Raw genomic sequence first — 25614 nt, 5'->3', positions numbered from 1 at the left:
GTAAAAAAATTGAAAGCTGTAGTTCTGATTATATCATTTGGGCAAAATTGGTCAGTTTGAGAAGCAACAGGGTATTCTGTCACTCCAGTTAAATTGTTCTGTTGTCCTCTGATATGTATGGGAAGAGATTTCCTTTGTCCATTTAAAATTTCATGAAATACAGAGTAGCATTCATTTGCCGTTCACCTGCATCCCTTTGGGATCTTTTGTATTTTCTCCCTCAAATGATCTTTCTGTCTCCAATTTCACCTGTTTTCTTCTTCTGTAGCCTTCACTTGAAATGCCCATTTGTTTGTTCTGCCAAAAACCTCTCTGTTATTGCATCTTATCTTTACATTGTCTCATTTGGCAAGACCCTTTCTCCCATCATCTATTTTAACTTCAGTGGCTCTTTTTTATATTAATAATAAATTTTTATTCTTCATGTTCAAGGTCAGTTAATAAGTTCTCTGAGTCTGGGGATTTTATCTCCTCATGGGCCGATTCTCTAGTCCTTCCTTATGTGGAACTTCCCATTTCAGTGCAGCTTTAATTTATTGAAGGACTTAGAATTTCTATTTTCTATAATATCATGAAAATACGTAACATTAATACTGGAAATTTGGAAGGATCAATAGGTTAATATTCTCTTAACTCATCATCTTATTTTTCTTTAAAAGTTGGTGTTTTTTTAAAGAAAACATACAAGGTGAATCTCAGAGACTGTTTTGGTAACAAGGCTTATTAGAAAGAAGTATGCTTGTTAAGCTTTCATACATACATCATCTGTACTATGTTCCAAACTCTAAAAAGCACAATTTCTAAATTTTCTCTGTGGAAGAGAGAGTACTTGCTGTTTTGGTTACTTCCCTTTTTATCAAAGGTCCTGTTCTGAACATGCAAAGCAAGAATGTGGAGTCAGGTTTCCCTTTAAGGCACAGTAGAAGTTAAAAACTCTTCCAGCTTCCAAACTATATTCTCTTTCGAATGAGAAGAACATTTTTTTCTTTCCTATGTCAGGATAATGTTTGGTTGTTAGTTGTGATTTGTGTGTTCCTTTTTTAAATGGAATTTTTGCTGTGCTTTTTTTATGTTGGGGTGGGATAGTTTTCAAAGATTAAGTGAAATGTTCTGGTGTCTGCCCTGTAGTACTGGGATTCTAAAATTATGTGCTTAACAAAGCTTTACAGGTACCACAGATAAATGAATGAGACAAGACAAGAATATTTTGATAATGTCAAACTGTTCTTGAAAGCCAAGCTATATACCAGTTGGAAGTTAAAGGTTGTGTCCAGAGTACATTTACTTTTGGTCCATATTTATGTGTATTATAAAAAAAAGAAGTTAATAAACCTCTATGTAGGTCTAGTAGCCTTTGCAAGGAATTTTTTTTTGTTCCATCTGTTCAGTGCTTCCATCTCTTTTGTACTATTGATAAGTAGATAAATATAAAATTGAACAAACAGTAAGAGTATGCAGATGCTAAAAGTTTTTCAAAGTGTCAGTCCATTTTGCAGAAGTAATATTTAGCGATATGAAATCTTGAATTCTTCTCAAGAGCATTACAAATAAAACTCTTGTTCCCTCCTGAGAGTACAGTGGCATGGCAGGTAGCAACTTTATGTCTTTGAAGACCATTAGATGTAATCAAGAAAACATGATACTTTGTAGATTTAGTCCCCTATCTTAGACAAAAACCACTAGCATGAGATATATTTACTATTTCTAGATGGTAAGAAAAATAAAAATTAAATTCTTTCACACTTTTTTTTCAGATTTTAACAGACAACTCCCCTAATGAACAGGGCCTAAATAAAGTATTTGATCTGTGTGTTGTGTGTGGAGACAAAGCATCAGGTATTTGGTTTTTTCTTTCTTTTTTTTAAGGTGGTGCAATTTTATAAAAGCAGTTTAAAATGCTTCTGAAGGTGTGTGACAGTTTGCATGCATATACATGTATAAATTTCTATACATGCAGTGGTGAATTTCACTAAATGGTGCTCTAGTATCCATGGATAGAATGAAAAAATATCCTGAGTTGGAAGGGACCCTCAAGGGTCACTCAAGTCCAACTCTTGGCCCTGCACAGGACACTCCAAGAATCACACTCTGTGCCTGAGAGCCTTGTCCAAACTCTTCTTGAGCTCTGCCAGGCTGGTGCTGTGACCACTTCCCTGGGGTGCCTGTACCAGTGCCCAACCACCCTCCGGGTGAAGAACCTCTTTCCTAACGTATAACCTAAAATCTCCCTGACCAGCTTTGTGCCATTCCCTTGGGTCCTGGCACTGGAGGGAGTAGGTCAGTGCCTGCTCATCCATTGAGTGCCTGCTCGTTCCTTGTGAGGAACCTGCAGACCACTATGAAGTCTCCCTTCAGCAGGGAGCAACTTGCTAGAAATTAAAATGTATTAAATTGCTTTTTCAAAAAATTGGCAAATTTAACATAAAAAATACAGTTGCTAGAGCTCTAAATACTTGTCAGACCTCACCCATCTCAAGGAAAGTTTTGCCAAACTTAAGGCAAAGATCTGATCAGTGTGTTCTAATTGTAAAAACTTCTCTGACTCCCCAGAGGAGGGCTGGAGTCTCCCTTGAGGGGCTGGAGATCCAAGGAGGTTTTCCTCCTGTGCTGGCCTTGGAATATTGGGCAGTGGTAATGATTTTGGGGAGAGTGCCATGTTCCTCTGAGCAGCTGCAGGTTTTGGGGAGACTCTCTTGTGACAAGCACTGTCATTAAAGCTGCTTTGCAGATTCCAAGCTGGAATCCAAGAAGCTACATCAAAAGAGTAGGTGAAGAAGCAGCTCTGGTACGTGGCAGAATGAATATTCATGATCCAGCTGCCTCTAAAATGTTTCAGACAATATTCTTTTAATACATAATGATGCTTTTGAAATTTCACATTTTAGTAGTGGTAAAAAGGTTGTCATAAAGGAATCTAGAAAACCTGTCAGAATTTCTAGAAACTTCAGGAAAGAACCTTAAAATGTTTTTTCCTAAACTAGGTTATATTTGTGATTTATTTTGTAAGGTGCCATAGGTATTTCAAGGATTCATAAATTAAAAATGTTTTAACTGCCAAACGTGCCTTCAGCAATCCTTTTTTTTGATGTTTATATTTTATGCAAAATCAAAATTATTTACTTCTGAAAATAATTGTAAAACTTACTTTTTGTAGTATATCTTAGAAATTTTTATATTATACAGAAAACTTGCAGAACTGGTCTTCAAAAAAAATAATTGTACTTATTCTAGATTATTCCTGATGTCTTGCTGCAAGAACTACAGACATACCATTACCCTGTTAGGAAAATGAAAGGTGAAAATAAAGCTTTGAAGGGATTGCCTTATGCTGTCAAATGCCATGTTTGCACTTTCCATGGTTCCATTAGATTTAAGGTATACAGTTTGAACAGCTGACCTTCTAATGAGCAATCACAGGGCTTGTCTGTAGGGAAAATATATAAATTAAATTTTTTTTTGCTATGTTCTTACTAGCCTGTTTTCTTAGCCTTTTATAAAACTGCTGTCAACAGATAAGGAAATAATTTAATAAGCAACTTGCCTATTTGTAAAATCCTGTTTAAGTGCTTTGAACTAGAAAAATGGTTCACTTGCTTTTTAAATATTGTTTTATAGCCCCAATATATTTTAAGATCTGCAACCCATGAGGAAAAACAAGTGTTCCTTTTCTGGGTAAAATAGCTAATACTATAAATGTCAAGTCTAAAAAATGAATATGATACTGTAAAATGAATGTAATGTTTTCTGTTACTTTGTAACTAGGGCGTCATTATGGAGCAGTAACCTGTGAGGGATGCAAAGGATTTTTTAAAAGGAGCATCCGGAAGAATTTAGTTTATTCCTGCCGAGGAACCAAAGACTGCGTCATTAACAAGCACCACCGGAATCGCTGTCAGTATTGTAGGCTGCAGAGATGCATCGCCTTTGGCATGAAACAAGATTGTAAGTCTGAATAAGAGCAAACCACTTCACCTAGCAGCCGCTCTATGCTACAAAAGATATGCTTTGTATGGATACAAATTGTTATCTTGGTCACATATTTTAAAATCGTTGTATATTTTTCCTTTAAAGGAAGTTTGGTGTATCAGAAATAGTAAAAACTTTCAGGCGTTTGCTTTAAAAGCTTAATAAGCTGCATCCTGTGTGATCAAAGTGAATGAATTGTTACTCCTACATGTCTGCATTTTTTTGTGCAGTTCAATTTTTTTTATGTGTAAATTAAGTTACTGAACTTTTTGAACTTTACCTTCCTTTCAGTTTTTCCATACTGAGATTGCTGTTCACTTTTGGCAAAGCTCTGCAGAGACGGTTATTCACAAGGCAGAGATCCATAGTGATATAAAGTTCAGTTCTTACTGATACCTGCAAATGTCAAGTTCCTTTCTAGCTTTCCATACATTAGATGTAGTGGTAGTGCAATATCACAGCAGTATCAGAATACTAAATACACAGAAAATCACACAAAACACAAATTCTTCAGACCTAATACTGTGACACCGTTGTAGTACATACAGTACTGGTCTTGTTCTCTGCTCTCTGTCATCCTGCACTTATTTTACTGACCCTCTTGAACTTCTGTGGACATTTCCTCCTTACAGCCCTGCCTCTGTCAGCAGAAATCAGTAACACAGAGGAAATTAATTCAGAAAGGGAGGAAAAGCTGGGGCAGTGAAAGTGGATCTTTACCCTCTAGTTCAGCTGGCAGTAAGTAAGAAAAGGCCCCTCCACAGAAGACTTTTTAAGCAGAACAAAATCACTGGGCTTAGGGGTCAGAAGGCAGGAAAATAATCTCTGGGTCACAGGAGACTATTGAGTGGGAGAGAGGATTGTTTGGTGAAAAGAAGTCTCATTTCTCAATGGGGAAAAGAAAGAAAACTTAGCATGGTGTTGGACTGTAGCTCCCTCAGTTGAGGGTTATTTGTCCCTTGAAGAAGCCTTGGCCTTTTCGCAGCAAAGTGAGACCCTGCTACTGAGCACAGCATTTACAAAGGAAGATTAAATACTTGCCTTCATCTCCCACCCTTTAAAGCACTGTTTGTGGGTTGCAGGCTGACTTCAATAGCATTGTCAGCACTTAAAATTACAACATTTGGGGTGTAAGATACTTACCAGTGTAAAAATTTGAATAGCATCACAGTCTCAGTCTACTGCTATCTTGAAAAGTTTTTAATCTTTTTATCTGAAGTTACACATTTTTCACATTTCCACATTTTCCCCAAAGGGGATAATACTGTAAGTTTCATTTTCAAAGCATGGTGATACATCTGTAGGCCAAAGCCCTAATTCATTCCATCTTGTTTCAATGAGTCATTCAAATTAAAAATCCACTTCTCTGCAGTCAGTGACTGTGGGCCGGGGTCTTGTCCAGATTTATCTTAAATGGTCTGAACTCAACTTTGTGAATGTCCCTTTCCCTCTGTATTGTCTGAGGTCCTAACTTGAGAAGCTTCTTTAAGTGAATGAAGTTACATGGGTTCAACACAGACCCACAATCCATAGAAAAATGTACTCTGAGTCCTTTACGAAGGAAGTGAGAATGTGAGATAGTGAAATTGAGAGAATGAGAAGCTTTAAGCTTCCCCTTTGATTCAAATTAAAAATGTGGGGATGTTTACCTTAATTTTAACTTTAAAATATTGCATATGTTCCATCTCAGACTTTGACTACTACATCATTTCACTTAGAACTCATCAAGTTTGTGTGCTGGTTTTATGCAACTTCTTAGCTTGTTCGTTATGGGATATATTTAATATAAATATTAGCTATTTTCAGGATTATTATTAAAAACAAATATTAAATAAAGAAAAAAGTATTATTTCTTATTTTGTAATTCAGGATGATTTAATAGTTGGGTATTATTTCTGTAGCTGTACAGTGTGAGAGGAAACCTATTGAAGTGTCAAGAGAAAAATCTTCGAACTGTGCAGCTTCTACAGAAAAAATCTACATTCGGAAAGATCTCCGTAGTCCATTAGCTGCAACACCAACTTTTGTAACAGACAATGAAACAGCAAGGTATGTAAATTGTTTCCAGAAGTGGCTGTCTTCTGAAAAAAAAAAATTTAATTTAAAAATTAATCAAAATTAAAACTTGTGCTGTTTTCTGTCAGATCAACAGGTTTGCTGGAATCGGGAATGTTTGTTAACATTCATCCATCCGCAATAAAAAGTGAACCTACTGTGCTGATGACTCCAGATAAGGTATGTGATGGTATGACTGATACAATAAGTAGAGCTAATTGCTGTAATTGTATATGTAAGACGAGAAGGCTGTTCTATTTTGTTAAATTAATTTTTAAAACATTCCTTTACAACATTCACCGCTGCTACAAATGCCTTCTCTTTACAAGAATCCTCTTAGCCTCACACAGTAAAAATACTGAAAACACAACAAAGTAAATGCCCTTCCTTCACATTTTTAGGACCCTTAAGGGCAGTATTATTTTCATTTTAGTTTTGGGATGATAATCCTGACACTTGGCTCGCTCTTTTGTACAAATAAAGGGAAGTGTTCACGAACCTTCTCATGGCACTATCACAGTGCCATATATAAATATGGTTGGATTTTTTTTCTCTTGAATCACTATTTTTTTGGCAAAGCTAATAAGACCTATCTCATCAACAATTTTATTTATGAGTTGGCTTTCCTTTGTTTCCATTTTGTTGCACTTACTGATCCACTAAAGCCATGTAGTGGGTTCTTTACATATGCACAGTAGGAACCATTTGAGTTTTTCTAGCTGATATTATTAAATTATCTCGTGTGGGAGAATGGAGATAGTGCTGCAGGCAATCTTGCCCCTGATAAGTTGCAGCTGTGTAAGACAGGTGAGCAGCATTGAAGGAGAAGAAGCATGGAATGCTGATGTGTATTGACCAATTACAGAAGAGTAAAAGGACAGGCAGGTGTTATGCCTGTGAGAGAAAAGGTATGAAGAGTTAGGAGAGAGGTGATGTTGGCACTAGCAGGTTGTGCTGTGAGAGGAAGGAGCCTCTATTGCTTGGCGCTGCTTGCGGGATTGTAATAGAGAGAAGGTATGCAGGCTTTAATAAACTGCTGTTGTTTGCTACCATCTTTGGTGCTAATCTTTTGTGTCCTTGTCAATCAGGGGAAGTGTCTAGATAATAAGGAGCTGACACTGGTGTCAGTCGTGTGACTGTTGTCAAATTCATGCCCCATTTTAGGGGTGAGTGGCAACAAATGGCACCCTGTGTGAGGAGTGACCGATGGCAGCCTCATACTGTTTTCATGCATTTTGCTTTGCTTGCTCTGTCTGGTGTTGGCAGCAGCATACTTGTCTGTAATAATGTACTTTTTTTTCTTTCTTTTTTTGAGGCACATTTTACTGCCTCTATGTGTTGCTAGCCAGTACTGAATCACTTTTTTCCTTTGCAGTTAAACAAAGATGTAAACACCAAAAGGCTACAGCATAATTATTTTTATGCTTGTTTATAAAGGTGACTTTTTGTGCATTCCTTCTTCTCATTCTCCTACCCTGTTACTACTGACTCATTTACATGGTGAAGGAAGATGCTAAAAATATAATCTAGAGCAGTCTTATATTCCTGCTGATAGACTAGTGCATAGAGATATGAAATCTTTCTGCACTTGCTTACCATCAGCAGTATTCTTTCTGAAAGAAATAGATAGCTATTACTTTTACAAGTAAATGTCAAAATATTCCATGTTTTAGATGCAGTGTAGTGTCTGATTGCTGTATTGTGGTTACTCATGTACTGAAAACAGTTTTCTTACAGGTATATCTTTGTATATGCTCTGTTATTCATTTATGTGAAAGCTAGGCTCTTCTCTTGCAGGTTAACTGCTGCCAGTTATCTGAGAATTAAAAGCTGTTCTTTCCCCTTAGGTAGAAGCATGTCAAGGAGATTTAAGTACGCTGGCAAATGTGGTGACTTCATTAGCAAATCTCAGTAAATGCAAGGACTTGTCACAAAGCAGTACAGAGCTATCCATGATTGAAAATTTGAGTAATGGAGATGCATCATTATCTGAGCTCAAGCAAGAAGAACAAGCTAGTAGTGATGTTACGAGGTAAGGCATATTACACTTAAAAATACTGTCCTTTTCAAGAGAAGGTCTCTGTCAATTCAGACCAGGCAATTAGTTAAATCATCACAATGTAGGAAATTTATCTGCTTTAAAGGTAACTGTAATATTAGCGTAAAGTCTTGTAGAAGGTAAATATTGTAAGATTCTTCCAAATGAAATTAAAATTTCCAATAGAGAAATAAATACTTTTAGTTGTTTGTACTTGAAATTAATTTCAGTATAAATGTTACAGCTGATTTTCTTACCTTTTTGGTTGGCCATACTAAGGTAGGCTTTAGTTAGGTCTTGTACTATAGTCTTAGTACTTTGCATCATCCTGGAAAACTTGTTCTTAAGAGATCTCATCTGTTAACTGCTTGTAACTATTAATCACCTTAAAAGCTTGAAAAGCATTTTCCTCCTACACAAGAGAAGTTACAGAATTCTCACTACCAATATTAATACATTCACTGAGTATCTTACAAACTTGTGTTTAGTACTGTGTTTAACTGAGCCATTGTGGTGGGCATATGTATAAGATGTATATACAGAACATTCACAGTTTTTCCATCAATCACAATTCTGTTCTTCCTTGGCTGCCATCTCATGCAAGCTTCTGACTGCTGTCCCATCAATATTCTTTTACACACCACCCACATTTTACATTCTGTTCTGAAAGTGTGTGTGGAGTAAATCCATTAAGGGGAAAAAGGTGGGCATATATTAGCTGAAATAGCTGATTTTCCCTGTGGTCTCTACTGCTTTGTGTAATTGTAAGCAGATTACATTTTTTCTGCTCCTTTCTTTTTACTGCTTAGAAAGCCAGTCTGACTTTTTATAGCTGCTGATTTGGGCCTTTGCTGGGTCCTCCTAGGTAAAGAATGTTAGAATATGCTGTGTAAGTGATATTGTTACATGGGCTGATAGCCCTTGTTCAGTACTATGGTTGTTCAAAGAGAGGTAGAAATCTTGCATTTGCTGGTACTTTGAGATCTTGTTTTTACCAGCTTCAGGGTTTCAGTTCAGTTTTAAAAGTCTGTCTGTGAAGAGGCATCTGGTTCTCTCAGCCAGAGTGCTTGAAAGAGCTCTGACTTGACGTACTCTTGTCAAGTAGGTTACCTAATAGCTGTGCAGCGGGGAGGATCAAGTTAAATATTGCTGTGAAAGGGCAGTTGTTATTCCGAGCAAAACTAAAAATTTTCTCTAAATTACTAAGTTCCCTGTCAGGCCCTATGCCAGCATGATCTAACAGATGCAGATGTTTATTGAGGAAGAAGAATTTAAGGGACTTCAGAGAGCACATTTCACCCATCCAGGCTTTTCATGTATTTTATCCATTGCTTGCAGTAGTTATGATTTCAATTTTGCTGGCATAGAGTACAGCTTTTGCTGCAAGCACCCCGTTGCTTTTATATTGTAATTTTATGTGCCTTGTCCTCTAATGCTTCATGATATTATTTCTTTACAGTTTATCTGCAGTCTTACATATCTGTTGATGAGTGAGCCTGACAAAAAGAGAACCAAAATTATCTGTAGCATGGATATCAATGCCATGTATTTTAATGTTGATTATGCCTTGTTTTCTCACTTTGTGGGCTAGATTTTCATAGCTCCCAGGCAAGCTTTGTTCTAGATTCTCCTTTTACCTTACCGACCTTGCTCATGTTGGGGCTTTGTGTAGGAAAGGACTCACATTACTGAGCCATGAGGAAGCAAAGCTGCTGCTGACTTCTGTGGGCTTACTGCTGGCAGTTTATGAGATAGGAGGGAGAAAATTTCTTTGAAAACAGCATTGAAGAGTGACTTGGGAAGCAAGTGTCATGGGCAGACATGATTAAGTGTACATGCCCACACTATTTTTCTAGCACTCTTCACCCTGTGCTAGAATAAATACAGGATAGTGACAGATGCATATGATATTTACCTTTTGGGGAAAGGGGAAGTGTTGTTCTCTTAAATTTCTGTCCCTGCCACATGAAGAACCCTGCAGAGATCCTGCTTCTTTAAAAGCAGCTGTCACTGAGCTGCTGTGTTTGCCTGTTCTACCTAAGACTGCAAAGTGAATTGTGGAGGACCTGAAACTGAGATCTTCTAGTAGGAGTCCATAGTAAGTTTCTAGAGCTGAGCCATGAATGCCTTCCCTTTGTGCATACCAGAGATAGAAGATGGCCCAGGTATGTCTGTATAGTCCACTCATTTATACTCCAGTCACCTTCATGTGTATACATCAAGCTACACGGGCTAGTGAGGACCAAAAAGTAGTTCATTTACATCCCAAGCCTTGAGGCAGAGTCAGCAGCTCTTTCCCTGTGATATTTCATTTGGTTGTGTGTAGTTAAGAGAGTGTGGGGGTAGAGAAGTGGCCAAGTTCTATCCCAGATTTTGGCATTAAATCAGTAATTTTAGACTCTATGGTAATAAACATGTCTATAAATTGAGAATGAGCTCTACATGCAAGCTGATAATCAGCTTTTGTAAAGTTTTCTGGCCTCAGTGCATAAGTTTTTCAAGCAACACTATAGAAATGTTGCTGTTTCCAGGATATGTCATATGTCTGTAGGCAGTATTTTTCAATATCAAGTCTGTATTTTTGATTGAAGGTGTGTCAGTTTTAGTTCTCAGGTGTGTTTATGAGCAGAAAAACAACACATGTTATCAAGCAGCCAAATATTGAGTGATACATCTGTGCTTGTCGTGACATCTGCCCTCTAGCATTTGTGCGTGTGACAGCCAAGAGTCACTGCCATGCAGCAGAGGGTACTAAGGGTTGTATTGAAAGCATGGGAGCGCTTTCTCTTACATATTTTGAGCCAGTCGTTTCAAATTAAGTTGAAAAATCAAACTACAACTCATTACTTAACAAAAAAAAACCTTACTCTGTTTGTGCTTCATATCAGTAAAAGCCTGTAAAATTTATACATGCACTAAGTGACTGTAACAGCAGTCTGGTGATCATGTCCTCAAAACACTCATGCCAGCACTCTCAGTGAACATCACTAAAGAGATCTTGAAAAGTAAGCTGTGATTCAGCAGCACAACCAATATGTCAAAACTGTGAATTTGTTGGCAACTAGTGTAAACAGGATCTGCTGCTAATTTTTGTTTCAGAGTTCGATGGAATGTCAGGAAAAGCATGTTACTGACTTACTTTCCACATCTTACTCTTTGAAACAGACTTCTATATACAGGTTTCAGATTTGTGCAGGTTCCTCTTAAATTGAAATGGTCTCCAAAATGAAATTTTCTTTTTGTTTGTTTGTATCTTACAGGGCATTTGATACTCTTGCAAAAGCATTAAATCCGGGAGAGAGCGCAGCATGCCAGAACTCTGAAAGCATTGACACCAGTGCACAGCTGCTTGGTGGAGAGACAAGCATGAACATTGTTGAAATAGAGGGGCCACTACTCAGTGATGCTCATGTTGCGTTCAGGGTACTGAATACTTTCTTGCTGTTGACTGTTTATAACTATTTTGACATAGTGATGTACAATAATAATCTGACTAAGCTTTATTTTGAATTTCTTAGAGGAGTATTTGTTCAGGTATTGGCATTAATTTCCAGTTACTGAGCTCCTTTTGTTCACTGGTTAATTCTTTGTTTGGGAGAAAGTCCTGCACTCTGCAATGTTTAGCTGCACTGGTTATTTTATAGTTTCTTACCTTAAAAATACTGGGTAAGCCATACAAAAGGATTTACATAGACAAAGTATTTGCATGAAGCAGAGTCAGCATCCACATTCTCACTTGTTAATGGGTGCATCTGATGCAATCTGCAACTGAATTTTGAGACCTTTAAGTGTATTTGTCAGTTTCTTGTTTGTGTAGATGCCCTATTTTAGCATGGTAGTAATTTACTTATATGTAGTTGCTGTGTTAGTTAGCCATATATTTTCTGGATTTATTTCTCATTTTACAAGCTCGTGGAAATTCCTTCTATTTTTTTTTTTCATGGATGAATCAAAAAGCTTGGTTATCTGAAAACTTAGTAACAGGTATTTGGTTAAATTTTACCCCTCTTACCAGCATCTGCTTTGATCATTCAGATGGACATCTCTAATGCAAATATCAGGGTTTTTTTTTTAAATTGCATTAGCCAGAACATTATATAAAAAATATTAATTTCTGAAGGCAGAATTACATGTTCTAAGCTTTTTAGGGTGAAATATCTTTCTTCACATATGCAGGTGACATCACTGATTTTACTTACTAACATTGTGAAGGGTCCTTTATGATATGTGTTGGTTATGTTTTTTTGGACTTGGGAGCAGCTGTGTATTAGGTATTTTAAGTAAACACCAAAAGATTTCTCTTGTATTTCTTTGTAAAATATTAATTGAAAGTAAAAAAATAAATGTTGTGAACTAGAATTCTCACAAACATATTCTCCCTCTCTCCAGGAGTTGTAACTCCTCTAATGTAAGCAAGCTCATTCCAGTTACAATGATTCTTCTCTCTTATTCTTTGAGAATGTCTCAGAAGTTGAGTTTTGAGTTTTTCTATTTCCAATTGTCCCAGACATGAATCTCTATGAACAAATCAAACTTTTTTGTTGCTGTGTACTTATTTAACATACAGCATGTAATGGTGTGACTAATGATGCAAAAGGGAGTCATTCAGTTTTGTTGGGATTATACCTTTTTTTATTTAAAGAACAATTTTTTTTTTTCAGTTAAAAGAAACTCAAAGGACTGATTTCTTCCTAAACATATTATGAAGAAAGTAAAATAACTGTCTTACACTTTCTTCTTTTTTCTTGTTTTCTTCCTACTGGTTTTTTTTGCAGCTCACCATGCCTTCTCCTATGCCTGATTATCTTAATGTTCACTATATTTGTGAGTCTGCCTCCAGATTGCTTTTCTTGTCCATGCACTGGGCACGTTCCATTCCATCTTTCCAAGCTTTGGGGTAAGTGTTCCGTTTATTCACTTAAGTTTTGCTTATGTGCTTTTGAATTTCTGGTTTTTGCTGTCTTTTTCAGGGACTTGTAAAAATATAAAAGTACTAAAACTGTTATAAATCTTAGTTATAAGGTAAATTTTCTGAATTAAAACTACTCCTAATTTGTGAGTCCAAATTCAGGACTTGGTTGGGTTTTGTAAGAAAAAGGAGTAGATTTAAAACAGTCAAATGGCTGCACACTGCTGCTTCTTAAAATACTTTAAGAAAATAGGAATTTCTGTCGGCTTTTTAATAGCTACATCTCTGTGCTACATCCTGATGCTTATCAGGCAATCACCAAAAAGAAGCTCCTGTCTGAATCCCCAACATTTTTATCCTTATAAGGTGAATTACTAGTAATAATCTTGGCTTTAAAAACCTACATGTAGAAAATGGTTTGCTAGATTCAGCAGACATTCAAAATGAAGTTGTCTAATTTCAGAAGATTTGCCAAAAATAATTGTCTCCTGTAACCAAAAGGTAATTCTAACTGTTCTTTTTACAGTTTGTATAATATCCTGCTTCTCCATCAGAATTCAGTGTATCACTTAAGTTCAATTTTGTAGTCCATTGCTGATCATCATGAAAAAAAAAAGTCCAAACTGCATGGGAAAAACTGATTTATTCTATACTCAGAAGTAACTTTATGAAGATACATCAAACAAATAAAGATACTCTATCAGCTCTGACACAAATGGTGAATAAATCATGATAGTCCGTTCTCATCTCAGTGTTTCTGTTTAATTCAATATCAAATAGACTCTGACTGTGGCAGCAAAGAGAATTCCTTTTTAAAAATTGTCTCCTTTTCCAGGAAAGCTGTCAAAAGCAGGATGATCTGGGATTACCATTTGTGTTCACTCAGATGCTTCAGCCAAATTATTTACACTTTTTAAGGAAAGATACTGTATTGTGTGTAATTAAGCCTGTGTGTTGGAGAAGGAGAAAGGAATATTGTTTAAAGTAAAAGAATAGTAGGGGTAGAAAAATAGATAAATATGATGTTTTATTCTGGTAGAAATTGTTGACCTGCAGAATTACAAAATGCATAGTAAATAAACTTAGTACATTATATCAAAAGGTTTTTGTTACAGAGAGACAAGTGCAAAATAGTACAAATTGGTATTCTAACAAAAAATGGGAATTGCTTCTTAAAACTAAAATGTAGTACAGAAGACCTCTCTGTCTAAAAAGATTTAACAAGAAAAATCTGCACCTGCTCTTTTTATCTGTTATTTCACAATACATTTTTTAAAATTGTGGAGGAGTAAGCTGCCATAATAGTATTAATATTCACCTGTAATAGCATTTATAGACCCAGTCAAGATCATGGGCAACAGTATATAAATAACATAAATTGAATTTTTCTTTCAAGTGCCTAAAATGCAAACTTACTTTCAAGTGGAGATTTATTTGAAATTAATGCAGCCTTTATAGTTGGAGTACATTATATCCTATAATTTTGGCCTTCAGAAGGGTGACTCATTTCACTTTTAAACTGAAGAGAAATTCATGGAGCGTGATGAGTAATGGTTTTGTGAGGAAGATGGATAATTGTACCTAGGTTGTTTCCTCCTCAGGCAACATTGTCCTTTAGTCACAGCAGGATAGTTGCCTTTGACCTAATGATGTAGTTAATGATGCCAGATATTGATCAGCTCATCTTCCTGCATGGGCATCTTTGTTCATGAGAGAGTTTCCTACTGAAATGTTCACCAAGCTGGTTACAGCCCCTCAGTTTTGTGAGGCTGCTTAAGCACACTTAAGAGCTGGTTCTGGTGTAACTTCAATCAGCCATAAAGATGCTGTAGGTGATATGTTTATCTGCACAAATCTATCAGAGGAGTAGCCAGTGCACCCTATTTTCAATAGAGCTCAGCACAGTCCCTCTCGTTATGTTAAAGAAGATGAACAAAGATGTGACAAATATGTGCTGAAGCTGCATGTACAGTATCATGTCTACCATAACAAGAACTTGTTCATAATGAAAATACTGTTCTCAGTAAGCTCTTTGTAATCCAGTTAAGGACAAGTGTCTGTTCACCAGTCATTTGGCATCTTAGTATTGCACTAAATCATCAGAAGTGTTCCTGAAGATTATATCTGCATTTGTCAAAAATCCATTCCACTGTATTTTTGTAGTTGAAATCCTAGCTTTAATATGCTTTTCTTCTTTGATAGATCTTGTACTTCTTTTAAATTCCCATTATTTGTATTCACTGGCTAAAACTGAAACGTCGTACCTGAATTTGATTCATCTCTGGTGGGATTTGCTTTCTAAGGTACTGAGCTCTTGTTAAGCTCTGTGAGTTAGAGATACTTGGCATAACTGAAAGTTAGGTTACTAATACAAAAGTGGCTGAATGTGAATTGATGTGTTTTATTTTAAGCTACAGCAAATAAATCCTTATGACTGGTATTTATACTTTGAAGTCCATATTTCAAACCTTATTCCAAACTTGAAAGGGATGCACACAGTAGCAGTCAGGAAGCTCAGAAGCTTGATCACACATGTTCCATTTCACCTGTATCTTTAATTAAAAAATTATACCAACCTTTCAGTTTTCAAGTGAAAAAAAAACCAACAAAACAAAACCCATGAGTCTGTTCTACATCCACAATACAGGAGCAGTGCAATCATTTTTTGTCTATGCATATAAATGTTGTCCCAAAACCTAATAAAACTAGCATGATGGAGTACACTGACAGTTGTCATTTACTGTAACTTCAGCTTGCTTTTGTAATAGAAGTCTGTCTCCTTTTAGGTCATTTAAACAAAAATGTATTGCTTCACAAAAGTCACTTTAAACAAGGTGTTTTAATTCTAGTGTGCAAAGAAAAATTATATAGAACTTCATTTTGGTGTTGGTTATAATGATTGAATTAAATTAATGTTTTATGAAGTGTTCTTCAAATTTAAAAAAAATGTGTGAATGCAAATGGCTGCTTTTATTTAATTATTGTGCTTTTTAATAGACAGGATAACAGCATATCATTAGTAAAAGCCTGCTGGAATGAACTTTTTACGCTTGGTCTAGCACAATGCTCACAAGTTATGAATGTGGCAACGATCTTAGCTGCTTTTGTTAATCACCTTCAAGGCAGTTTACAACAAGGTAAGGTGTATACTGTGCACATGCCAGACTTGGGGAATTACTTGATTTTTTTTTTAAGTTTTGAAGTGCACAGAAGCTTTTATCCTTCAGTTGTTATTGTAAATTTACTGTTTAAAGAATTTCATGTTAGTATTGAAACAAAATGATACTAGCAACTACAGTCCCCAAGACAGAATTTTTAGCAATTTTGCAAAATTCAGCTATAATATGTAATACAATGTTTCACTCCAAATTAAAAACAAACAAACACTTAAAAAAATTTTTGTGTGTTGTATTGTCTAATAGTGTTCTGCTCTCTGTTAATATCATCAGCCCAATTTAGGAATACTTTGGGCAGCATCAATGTTAAGAACACAGGAGTACTGTGAATATGATTCCTCTATAAAGGATACAAAGTAAAGAATGACCCACTGTCCTTGTTCTTCATAGCTGTGACACAAAGCAGCTGAATGCCAACTTGGTGATACAGTTCCTTTGGATAACTTGGCTTGTTGACTTCTGTGTAAAAGTTTTAGTCTACATGGAAGTCTTCAACAGATCTCCACTAAGTACATTTGTTTCCTTGCTAATCCTATGTCCTGCATCTTTGGCATATTTTTCATTCAAATGAAGGACATATCAGTTGGCCTCTTTTATGATAAGGTAATTAAAGAATTATTTCCAAGGGGTTTTTGTTATTTAAAAACATCCACAGGATCCTCCTGTAAATAACAGTAGCTTAAAACAAACAGATCAGATTGTGAGATCAGCTGGATCAGCTAAAGATACTAACAAATCTGTCTCTAGCAGAAAAAAATGGAATCTGGAAATTTTAGTCTATGTAATATTTAAAGTATGTTTACCAGAAGGGGTATTGTCATAGTTAGTAATGTTTTTATCATTATTAAAAATACATATTTCTACCATTTAAACTGAGCATCCAGGCTGACTGCAAGAACCAGTTGTGCAGTCTGCCAGCTGCAGTATCTCCAAGAGATATCTAATTTGTGGAGTCTAGCAACTCCAGTTTGATGGGTTGTGCAGGGAGTGGAGTTTTCAGGCTGCTTTGCTATTGCTAACTCAGGGGGAACAGCTCTGCACCAAACACATTCCCCTCAGTGTAAATCAGGGGAGGTGAATAGTTCTCCTTTCCCAGCAGTGGCATGGTCTCTGAATAAACAGCCCACGAAGCTGGACGCTGTCCTACCATGTGGCACCTGATCCTTAGGCACAGAGCACAGGTCAGCAGTAGCAGTGTATGCTTTACTTACAAGTAGTCTCTACCTTCCTTGATCCTTTCAAGCTCTAGCCCATGCCTAATAACTGGAAGCATTAGCAGGAAGAGCCTAATTGGAAGAGATAGAAAAAAAGAGTTAATACTCTGTAATTGCTGGTGTCAAGATTATTCAGACCTAACAGGAATTAATAGTTTGCATAGATTTCCCATTGTTTGAGTCTAATAAAATAATTATTTTTAAAATTCCAGCGTGACCACGTTTTTGCATGTGTGTAAACTTGGGAATTTTTCTTACGTGTGTCTTGATTTAGATAAGTTGCCAACAGACAGAGGAAGACTAGTAATGGAGCATGTCTTCAAATTACAAGAGTTTTGTAACAGCATGGTTAAACTGTGTCTAGATGGATATGAATATGCATATTTGAAAGCAATCGTCCTCTTCAGTCCTGGTATGTAATTACTCGAAATGTAACATTTTAATGTGTGCTATTTGTTTCTGCATACCCGTTTCATTATATGCAGTTACTGCCTCATTTGTTGAGGAATCTTGGAAGGTTTGTAAGGACTATAGGAAGAGGAGGGTTAATCTTCTAAATGTAAACAACTGAATGTTGCTTTGGGGACGTTTTTTGCAGGGGGAGACTGATTCTTTTTATTTGTAGATTTTTATTCTTGGCTGTGCCACTCAGGCTTTTTGTTGTTTTGGGTTTGGGATTTTGGTTATTTTGTTGGTTTTTTTTTTCTTTTCATTCATTTATTTATTGCTTTTAATTCTGTCTTTAATTGCCTCCTTTCTGGGGTACATTTTCTGAAGATCTGCAGTTTAATTTTCTGAAGTGTTGCTCTTGCACATCCAGATGAGATGGATTGAAGTTGGGATTTTAGTATATGAAAGACTATCTGGGCATCAGTTCTCACATTCAGAATTACAGAAACATCACCTCTCCCCCACACAGACAATGCATATAGCATTTCTGGTGAATGAGCATTACAAACATTCACTTATGTTATTATTTCTGTCTTCTAAATAGTATTTGCTTAATGTACTCTCAGTAGCATTACTAGACATATTTTATACAGTGATGGTAATATAACTTTATTTCCCTTCTGGGTGATTAGTTTACAATAGGGAGGAAAGAGTCCTCTGATTATGGTAGATACTTAGTAATTACATTGTGTATCCCTTATGCCTGGATTTGGAAAGATATAAAATTAATTTTCTTACTTGGAAGTTGCAGAATTAACTTTTCACAAAAGGCTTTTAGGTATTGTATCAGCATCCTGCAGGCATTATATTCATCATTCAGAATTGGGATTTAATACAAAGCCAAATCAGGTCTTTTGATGAAAGAAAAATGTGCAAATCTCAAGTACTTCCTCTATCTCCAAGAGTTTTTCACTCTCACATTTAGAAAGTAAGCCTTCAGTTACTCCATTTTGCATTAGAAGGTGTTAAACGCACCAGCAGCTTCCTTAATCCTTGTTGCTCTGCCTTTCCTGTCCTGTAGAAAAGACTGGAGTGGCTGTTAAAATGCTCACAGAATTTTAATGACCCCTGTCAGTAGTGTAGGACATGGAGGAGATCTGAGTATTTGGTTCTTGTCAGTTCTGTAGGCTTCTTAGATCCAAGAAGAACTTTCTTTTTGCATTCAGTTGCAGTTCACCCTTACACAGAAAAATTAGTTGAGGTGAGAAAACATTTTAGAACTTGGACACTTCCATAATGTAAATTTTAAGCAGATTTTCTAGTATATAGAATTCATATATTGTGAGGTTCTTGCTTTGCAGTTTCCCTCAGGTTTGCATGATCGTTTCTATATGTAGTATCTACCAGTAAAAGTGGCAGCATCAGCAGGAATTCATGATATTCGTCAAAGTGCACAAACAAAACCCTGCATGTGTTACATTGCTACCTATATATATATATGTAAATAATTGAAGACTTCTCACATGAAAGACATTCATGCAAATGAAAGGTGATGTAAGTAGAGTCAGAACCCTTCAGAAAAGATGATAAATTTCCAGAGGAATTCCTATTATGATATTTTTCTATTGTGGATCACTAAGGAAAATCAGATCCTGGGTGTTTTACTCTAAGACATAATCCTGCTGTCAGTCCTAATGACCAGGAGAGTCTTGCATGGTTCTATGTGTTTGCTTGTACAGTTCACTGTATCACTGAAACAGTTTCAGTTAAGCAGGACTCAGCATTAAACACACTAAGTTTAAACACAATATTAAATATGCTTGAAAATCTTTCCAGTTTTTCTTTTCTGCTGAGGATTGAACAGTTGCAGATACACCATTATTACAGAAGAGACTTCTCTAAGTGCATGGTTGGAGGATTTGCTGGTTTAATTTTAATAAATAATACTTGCAGGAGATAAAATTCTCCTGCAAGTGTTCTTACCCAAAATAATCCTTTTCATGGCATTCCTATACAAAGAACTGGCAGAGGTTACTTCAGGAAAGAAACAAAATTATGGGAGAATACCTCAAGTCCATGTTTTTAGAGTTATGTCCACTAGGATTTATGATAGAATCCCCTGGCCTGTGTGGAAAAATAATCCTGTTAGACACCAAAAAAATACTTCTTGAGGAACTTTGCACTTGCAAAGTAGTATTTACCTGTTTGTTTAGTCTGAAGTTTGTCTCCTTCCAATTATATTTGACAACACAAAAGGTAGAAGGAAAAATACCTTGGGAAAAGACTCCAGTCACATGATTGAGAGAAATTTTCTTTAGCTGATATTTTCAAATTCACATTACTAATGAGTAGTTGCTTTAATGGCAATATGTTGTCAGGACTCTTGATCCTTGAGCCTTATAACAAAATCTTCATACACGTGAAAGTCATGTTTGGTACCTTGGACAGAAGGGATGTCCTGGCAATGACTCACAGGCCAGAAATTATAATTGCAGGGATTTTACTGCTGTGCTGCAGGACAGGGCTGGGCTGTGCATGCAGCAGAGCCCTAAAGTAAGAATGTCCTGCTTTAGTAAGCCCTGGTGATTCATCTGTGCCAAGCCAGCTGTTTGCCACAAGACAGCCTTGGGCAAGGAGATTTGTGTAAAGTCTGTGCCAAAACAACATCTTTCTAAATGGCTGCAAGTGTACCAGCAGTGGTCTTCAAAATACTGTTTCCAGAAGTTGACTTCTTGCTGTGTTCCAGACATGCCTTTAAAAGCAGCAGCATGAAGCGATGCCTTTGGCACATCAACTCTAACTCTTCATCTATGTGATTTGCTAGTATGACAGTAAAATTTTTACATTCAGATAGATGGATAACAAAATTACAGAATGACTGCACAATAATTTCTGAGGGTGACTTGGCAGTTCAGTTGATGTCCTTTCGTTTTAGCAACACTTACATTTTAAGTAAGTTCAAATCACTGGTAAAAATTATGATTAGCACCTTTGAAATTTTTGCACCAAAAGGCTTGTATGTAGCAGACTGTTCTATCTGAATTCAAAAAGCATTTGGACAGTGCTCTCAGTCACGTAATGCAATTCTTGTGGTGTCCTGTGCAGGCCCAGGAGCTGGACTCTGATACTGATGGGTCCCCTCTAACTCAGTATGTTCTATGATTCAATGTGTTTTGTACATGTCTTTGGAAACAGTTTACAGCTTTTTATTCTGCTTCTTCGACTAACTTTAATTTTATACTTCACTTTTCACCTAAATATTATTTGTGCATCCAGTGTTCCAGGAAGTTTGTCTGTTGAAACAATCCTGTTTTACTGATACACAGAGAACAGAGTTGTATCATCAAGATTAACATAAACATTGCAAGCACTAAATTTATTTGAACTCTTTCAAATGTCTGATTTTATTTAGGGAAAGTTAAGTAAAATATAAATGTAAAGAAAGAGAAATATAGGGTGGTAAATTAGTGTCTACCACTAAAACTGAAGTTGCTGCAGCTATCACATAATTCTTTCAGTATCTTGGCAACTGCATAGTATGTATGGATGTTAGTTTGTTTTCTGTAGAACAAGTATAACAAAGAAGAGTTTTTTTTTTCAGATCACCCAGGTCTAGAAAATGTGGTACAGATTGAGAAATTTCAAGAAAAAGCTTACATGGAGTTCCAAGACTATGTAACAAAGGCGTATCCAGATGATACCTACAGGTCTGTAAACTTAGATGCTTACTTGATTGATTCGCTTTTCAGAGTCACTGATTTGTACAGTTTTGCATGTAATAGATATATACATTTTCTTCTTACCTCATTAAAATTAAGGAATTACCTTTAGAGCACTTCAGATATGCATGTGGTCACACATATTATGTGTAGTATTTTTCTTCTCATTATTAATATCTAAAATTAAAGTAACATTCAATTTGAATTGCATCTATTTGGAATATTTCCTCATTTAGTCTTAAATCCAAACATACATAGTACATGTAGTTGACAGGCATGTGCACATTTTCTGTACTGCTCAAGACATGACTAAACATAAATTTAATGCTATACTGCTATAAATATTTAAGCCTTTTGTGAACTAGATACAGCAAACTTTGACCAGTAGTGTCCCTTGTCATTTTCTTCTCTTCTTTTGCTAATAAAATCACGGAGAACAACACCAAAATCTGTGATTTGCTGAGTAACACTTTTCACCAAATTTATTTTCCAGACTATCTAGACTTCTTCTGCGATTGCCTGCTCTCAGGCTGATGAGTGCTGCCATCACTGAGGAGCTGTTCTTCGCAGGACTGATTGGCAATGTTCAGATTGACAGCATCATCCCGTACATTCTGCGAATGGAGACAGCAGACTACAACTCTCAGATCATAGGTCATGGTGTGTAAAAGGAGTAGTCCAGGATTCTGTACCATGGCAATCATGGTGATGTACATGCATAGCCTGTCTCCAAGAGATGGTCATAAGCCTTCCAATGCACCTTTCCAAAGAAGGCTCATATTCCTCCTTTCCAGTACACTTGGGAACCATGGTGGAGTGTATTAGAATATAGGATACCTTCCTATTCTTCATCTGTCTTCAAGGACTTGTAAATTAACTTGATATCTGAAGAAGGTCAAGAATTGTCCATCCTATTTTTGTAGGTAGACGGACTTGGAATATTTGTTTATGAAGTTCAGGCTTATGAGGAAACTGAAGAAGCTTTGATTGAACTAAGGTATCTCAACTTAGTTTGATGTTTTAGACAAATAAATTAACTTTCCTCTCTGAGCTTTGTTTTCAGTGTTTTGCTGCTAGTTCTTTGTCACGTATCAGATGGAAAATACATAATCAAACATTCTGAAAAAGCCAGTTTCCATGCAGACAAGACCCAGCTTAGTTTTGGCTGTTGTGATTTGTTTCCTGCTGAATTAAACACTGGATACCATACCCCAAGTGCAGGGAAATAGAGGACGTTCACATTTAAAAATAGTCTCATGTTAACATTGATGCAGCTGATCAAAAGAGAAGCAGCAAAAGAGTCAGTAGTGACTGTTTTGCAGATGCAACAGAATACTATATTCTAACAATAATGTGGTAGACAGCAGCTGTTGTATACTATGAAAAACTGACAGCAAAGTGTATACTGCAGGCATTCAAAGACAGCATACTCCTGCTTTTTCACACTACCCCTCCCTATTTCACACTCTGCCCAGTGATGGAGGCATTCTAGATGCCTCTTAGCTTTTGTCCAAGTCTTTATTTTTTGCTATGTTTAGCCCTCGACTATGTAATTCTCTTTTCCATCCAGTCCTGTATGATTACTTTTCAAATTTGAATTTTTCTGTTGCTTAAGATGAGAGAAGTATCCTAGTGAAAATTATGGTCTTCTTTAGACATTAGCATTTAGGATTTGGGTCAAGGCTGAGTTCTATTTAGCATGACCCCTTTCTTTCTCTGGCAAAACTGAGCGAGAAAGAGCCTCACCCAATCAAGAAACGCATACCTGCACTAGAAATTGCCTAGCCAGAAGATCAGATTAAATGGAGGCCTTTGCCCACTCTGCAGTGGCAGTTCCAAGGTCACCCTAACACCAAGAGACTACAAGATGAGGCTAGGGTTAGTTTTTTCTCAGCATCTGAGGATCACTACCAGACAAAAAAACTGAGAACTGCATCTGACCCTGAATTTCTGTGTTCTTTTCAATTCTACTAACTGAGCTGCTTGGATCTTTCTCTGCCCTAGCTCCATAATTAGAGACTGTATCATACAATCACAGGATCAGATGATGGTTGGGGTTGAAAGAGGTCTTAAAAATCATCTAGTTCCAGCCACCTCTATGGACAGGGACATCTTCCACTAAACCAGGTTGCTCAGAGCCCCACTCAACCTTTTATTGAATGCTTCCAGGAATGGGGCATTCACAGCTTCTCTGGACAACCCATTCCAGTCCCTCACCACCCTCACAGTAAAGAATTTCTTAATATCTAATCTAACTTGCTCTCTTTCAGTTTGAAACCATTCCCCCTTATCCTGTCACTACATACTCTTTAACAAAAAGTCCCTCTCCATCTTTCTTGTAGGCTCCCTTCAGGTACTGTAGCTGGGTCACCCTAAGCCTTCTCCAGGCTGAACAATCTTGGCTCTCTTAGTCTTTTCTCATGGAAGAGCCCCAACAGCTCCATGTCCTTCCTTTGCTGGGACCCCCGAGCTGGATGCAGCCCTGCAGGTAGGGTCTCACAGGAGCAGAGCAGAGGGGCAGAATCCCCTCCCTCCCCTGCTGGCCACACTGCTTTGGATGCAGCCCAGGACACCTTTGGCTTTCTGGGCTGTGAGTGCCATGGCTGGGTCATGTCCAGCCTCTCATCCCCCTGCACCCCCAAGTCCTTCTCACAGGGCTGCTCTCCATCTGTCCATCCCTCAGCCTGGATTGATACCAGGGGCTGCCCCAGGTGCAGCACCATTCCCTCAGTCTTATTAAAACTCATGAGATTCCATGGGCCCATTTCTGGAGCCTGTCCAAGTCCTTCTGGATGGCATCCCATCCTTCAGGTGTGTCAATCACAGCACTCAGCTTGGTGTCGGCAGCAAAACTGCTGAAGGTGCACTCGACCTCTTCATCTCTTTCATTAATAAAGATGATAACGTTGTCCTTTTTATGGACCCCACATGTCACTGATGTCCCTTGGGATTCTGAGCCACTGAACACTACCCTCTGGTTGTGACCATCCATCTACTTTCTTACTCATCTAACAGTCCACCCATCAAATCCATCTCCCCAGCTCAGAAAGAAGAATGTTGTGGAGGACCATTACTACACAACTGGTCATATCCAATCCCACAGATCAAAGCACTTAGTGCTGAGGACCCCTAATGGCATGGAACAATGTGTCTGGGCCTTTGCTGTGCCTTTTCTGTGTTGGAACTGGCTGTGGCAGCCGAGTTCTTCTCATGTTATACATTTTGAAGGTTGTAGGGTTCAAGGTCTTTATCTGTGTTTCCTGGAGAGCTGTATGAAAATGACTATCCTGTGCCTCAGGAGGTGTGCATCTTATCAGCAGAGTTTATGTAAATTTGAAGGACTGTTGCTGCCAACCTGCTGTGCTTGTTCTCTCCCCACGAGTTAAAGGCCCATTTTTGATCTGTAGGACCAAGTTGCAGATGGGAGGTTGATCATTCTCCAGTTCAGCTCTCCTCAGAAATTCTGACAGTGCTTTCTAGTCCCTTGCTATCCGTAACCCACTTCTGGTCCTAGCAGGCACAAGAGATTTACAGTCCTCTATATTAAAAGTTTAAAGGAAACTGACAACATATTACTTCTGAATATATTGGAGGTGGTTTTCCAGGCATTCCACTACTCTTGGAAAAGTTTTATTCTAATATTCTCCAGATTTATGAAACCCAGGTAGTAGTAAGATGGAAATAAAAACTTCCTTTCCTTTGTACTGAAGCACACTATGCAAATCTCTCTCACATCCTTGAAGAAATTTTCCATTCCATAGCTTGAGCCTCAGGTGTGATATGGAATTCTCTGTTTACAGCTGACAAAAAGGTTCAGCTGATGCAGCCTCCCATGTGGTATGTCCAGCTTTGGAAACAGCTGAGAAAATATCAGTGTATCTACAGATGTAAATTTTTAGCAATTGAAACCCTCAGTTTAGCCATCTTTATTGCTTGAAGGGACCTTGAAAGATCTTTCATTCCAGCCTTCCATGGGAGCAGGACCCCAGAAGAGATGGACTATCTAGTACCTTGTCCAATCACATCTTGCAGTGATTGATTGCTCTCAGCAAAATAAATGTCTATTAATCAAGATTGTCAAGACTTCTTAAGGAGAGTGGCCTTGGACCCATGTCAGCCACTTCCCTTAATATTCTAGGGTGGATTT

At 37.2% G+C, this 25614-nt stretch overlaps 1 protein-coding gene across 6 annotated transcripts in view; it reads left to right on the top strand.

Annotated features, from left to right (window-relative positions):
* Positions 1-22707, top strand: part of NR2C1 (nuclear receptor subfamily 2 group C member 1) — a 47517-nt gene extending 24810 nt beyond the window's left edge. For all 6 annotated transcript variants that reach the window (XM_084206347.1, XM_084206343.1, XM_084206344.1 and 3 more), the window contains 11 exons: positions 1755-1836; positions 3763-3942; positions 5868-6015; positions 6111-6201; positions 7869-8053; positions 11320-11482; positions 12835-12956; positions 15966-16105; positions 17633-17770; positions 21350-21455; positions 21961-22707. In XM_084206347.1, the coding sequence (XP_084062473.1) occupies positions 1755-1836; positions 3763-3942; positions 5868-6015; positions 6111-6201; positions 7869-8053; positions 11320-11482; positions 12835-12956; positions 15966-16105; positions 17633-17770; positions 21350-21455; positions 21961-22135 (1530 nt within the window). In that variant the 3' untranslated portion in view covers positions 22136-22707. The remainder of the gene's footprint in view (positions 1-1754; positions 1837-3762; positions 3943-5867; positions 6016-6110; positions 6202-7868; positions 8054-11319; positions 11483-12834; positions 12957-15965; positions 16106-17632; positions 17771-21349; positions 21456-21960) is intronic.
* Positions 22708-25614: the final 2907 nt, after the last annotated feature.

This window comes from Fringilla coelebs, assembly GCF_963513975.1.
Source record: "Fringilla coelebs genome assembly, chromosome: 5".
NCBI classification, from domain to species: domain Eukaryota; kingdom Metazoa; phylum Chordata; class Aves; order Passeriformes; family Fringillidae; genus Fringilla; species Fringilla coelebs.
The sequence above is the reverse complement of the archived record's forward strand: the minus strand, read 5'-3'. Positions and strand labels throughout refer to the sequence as shown.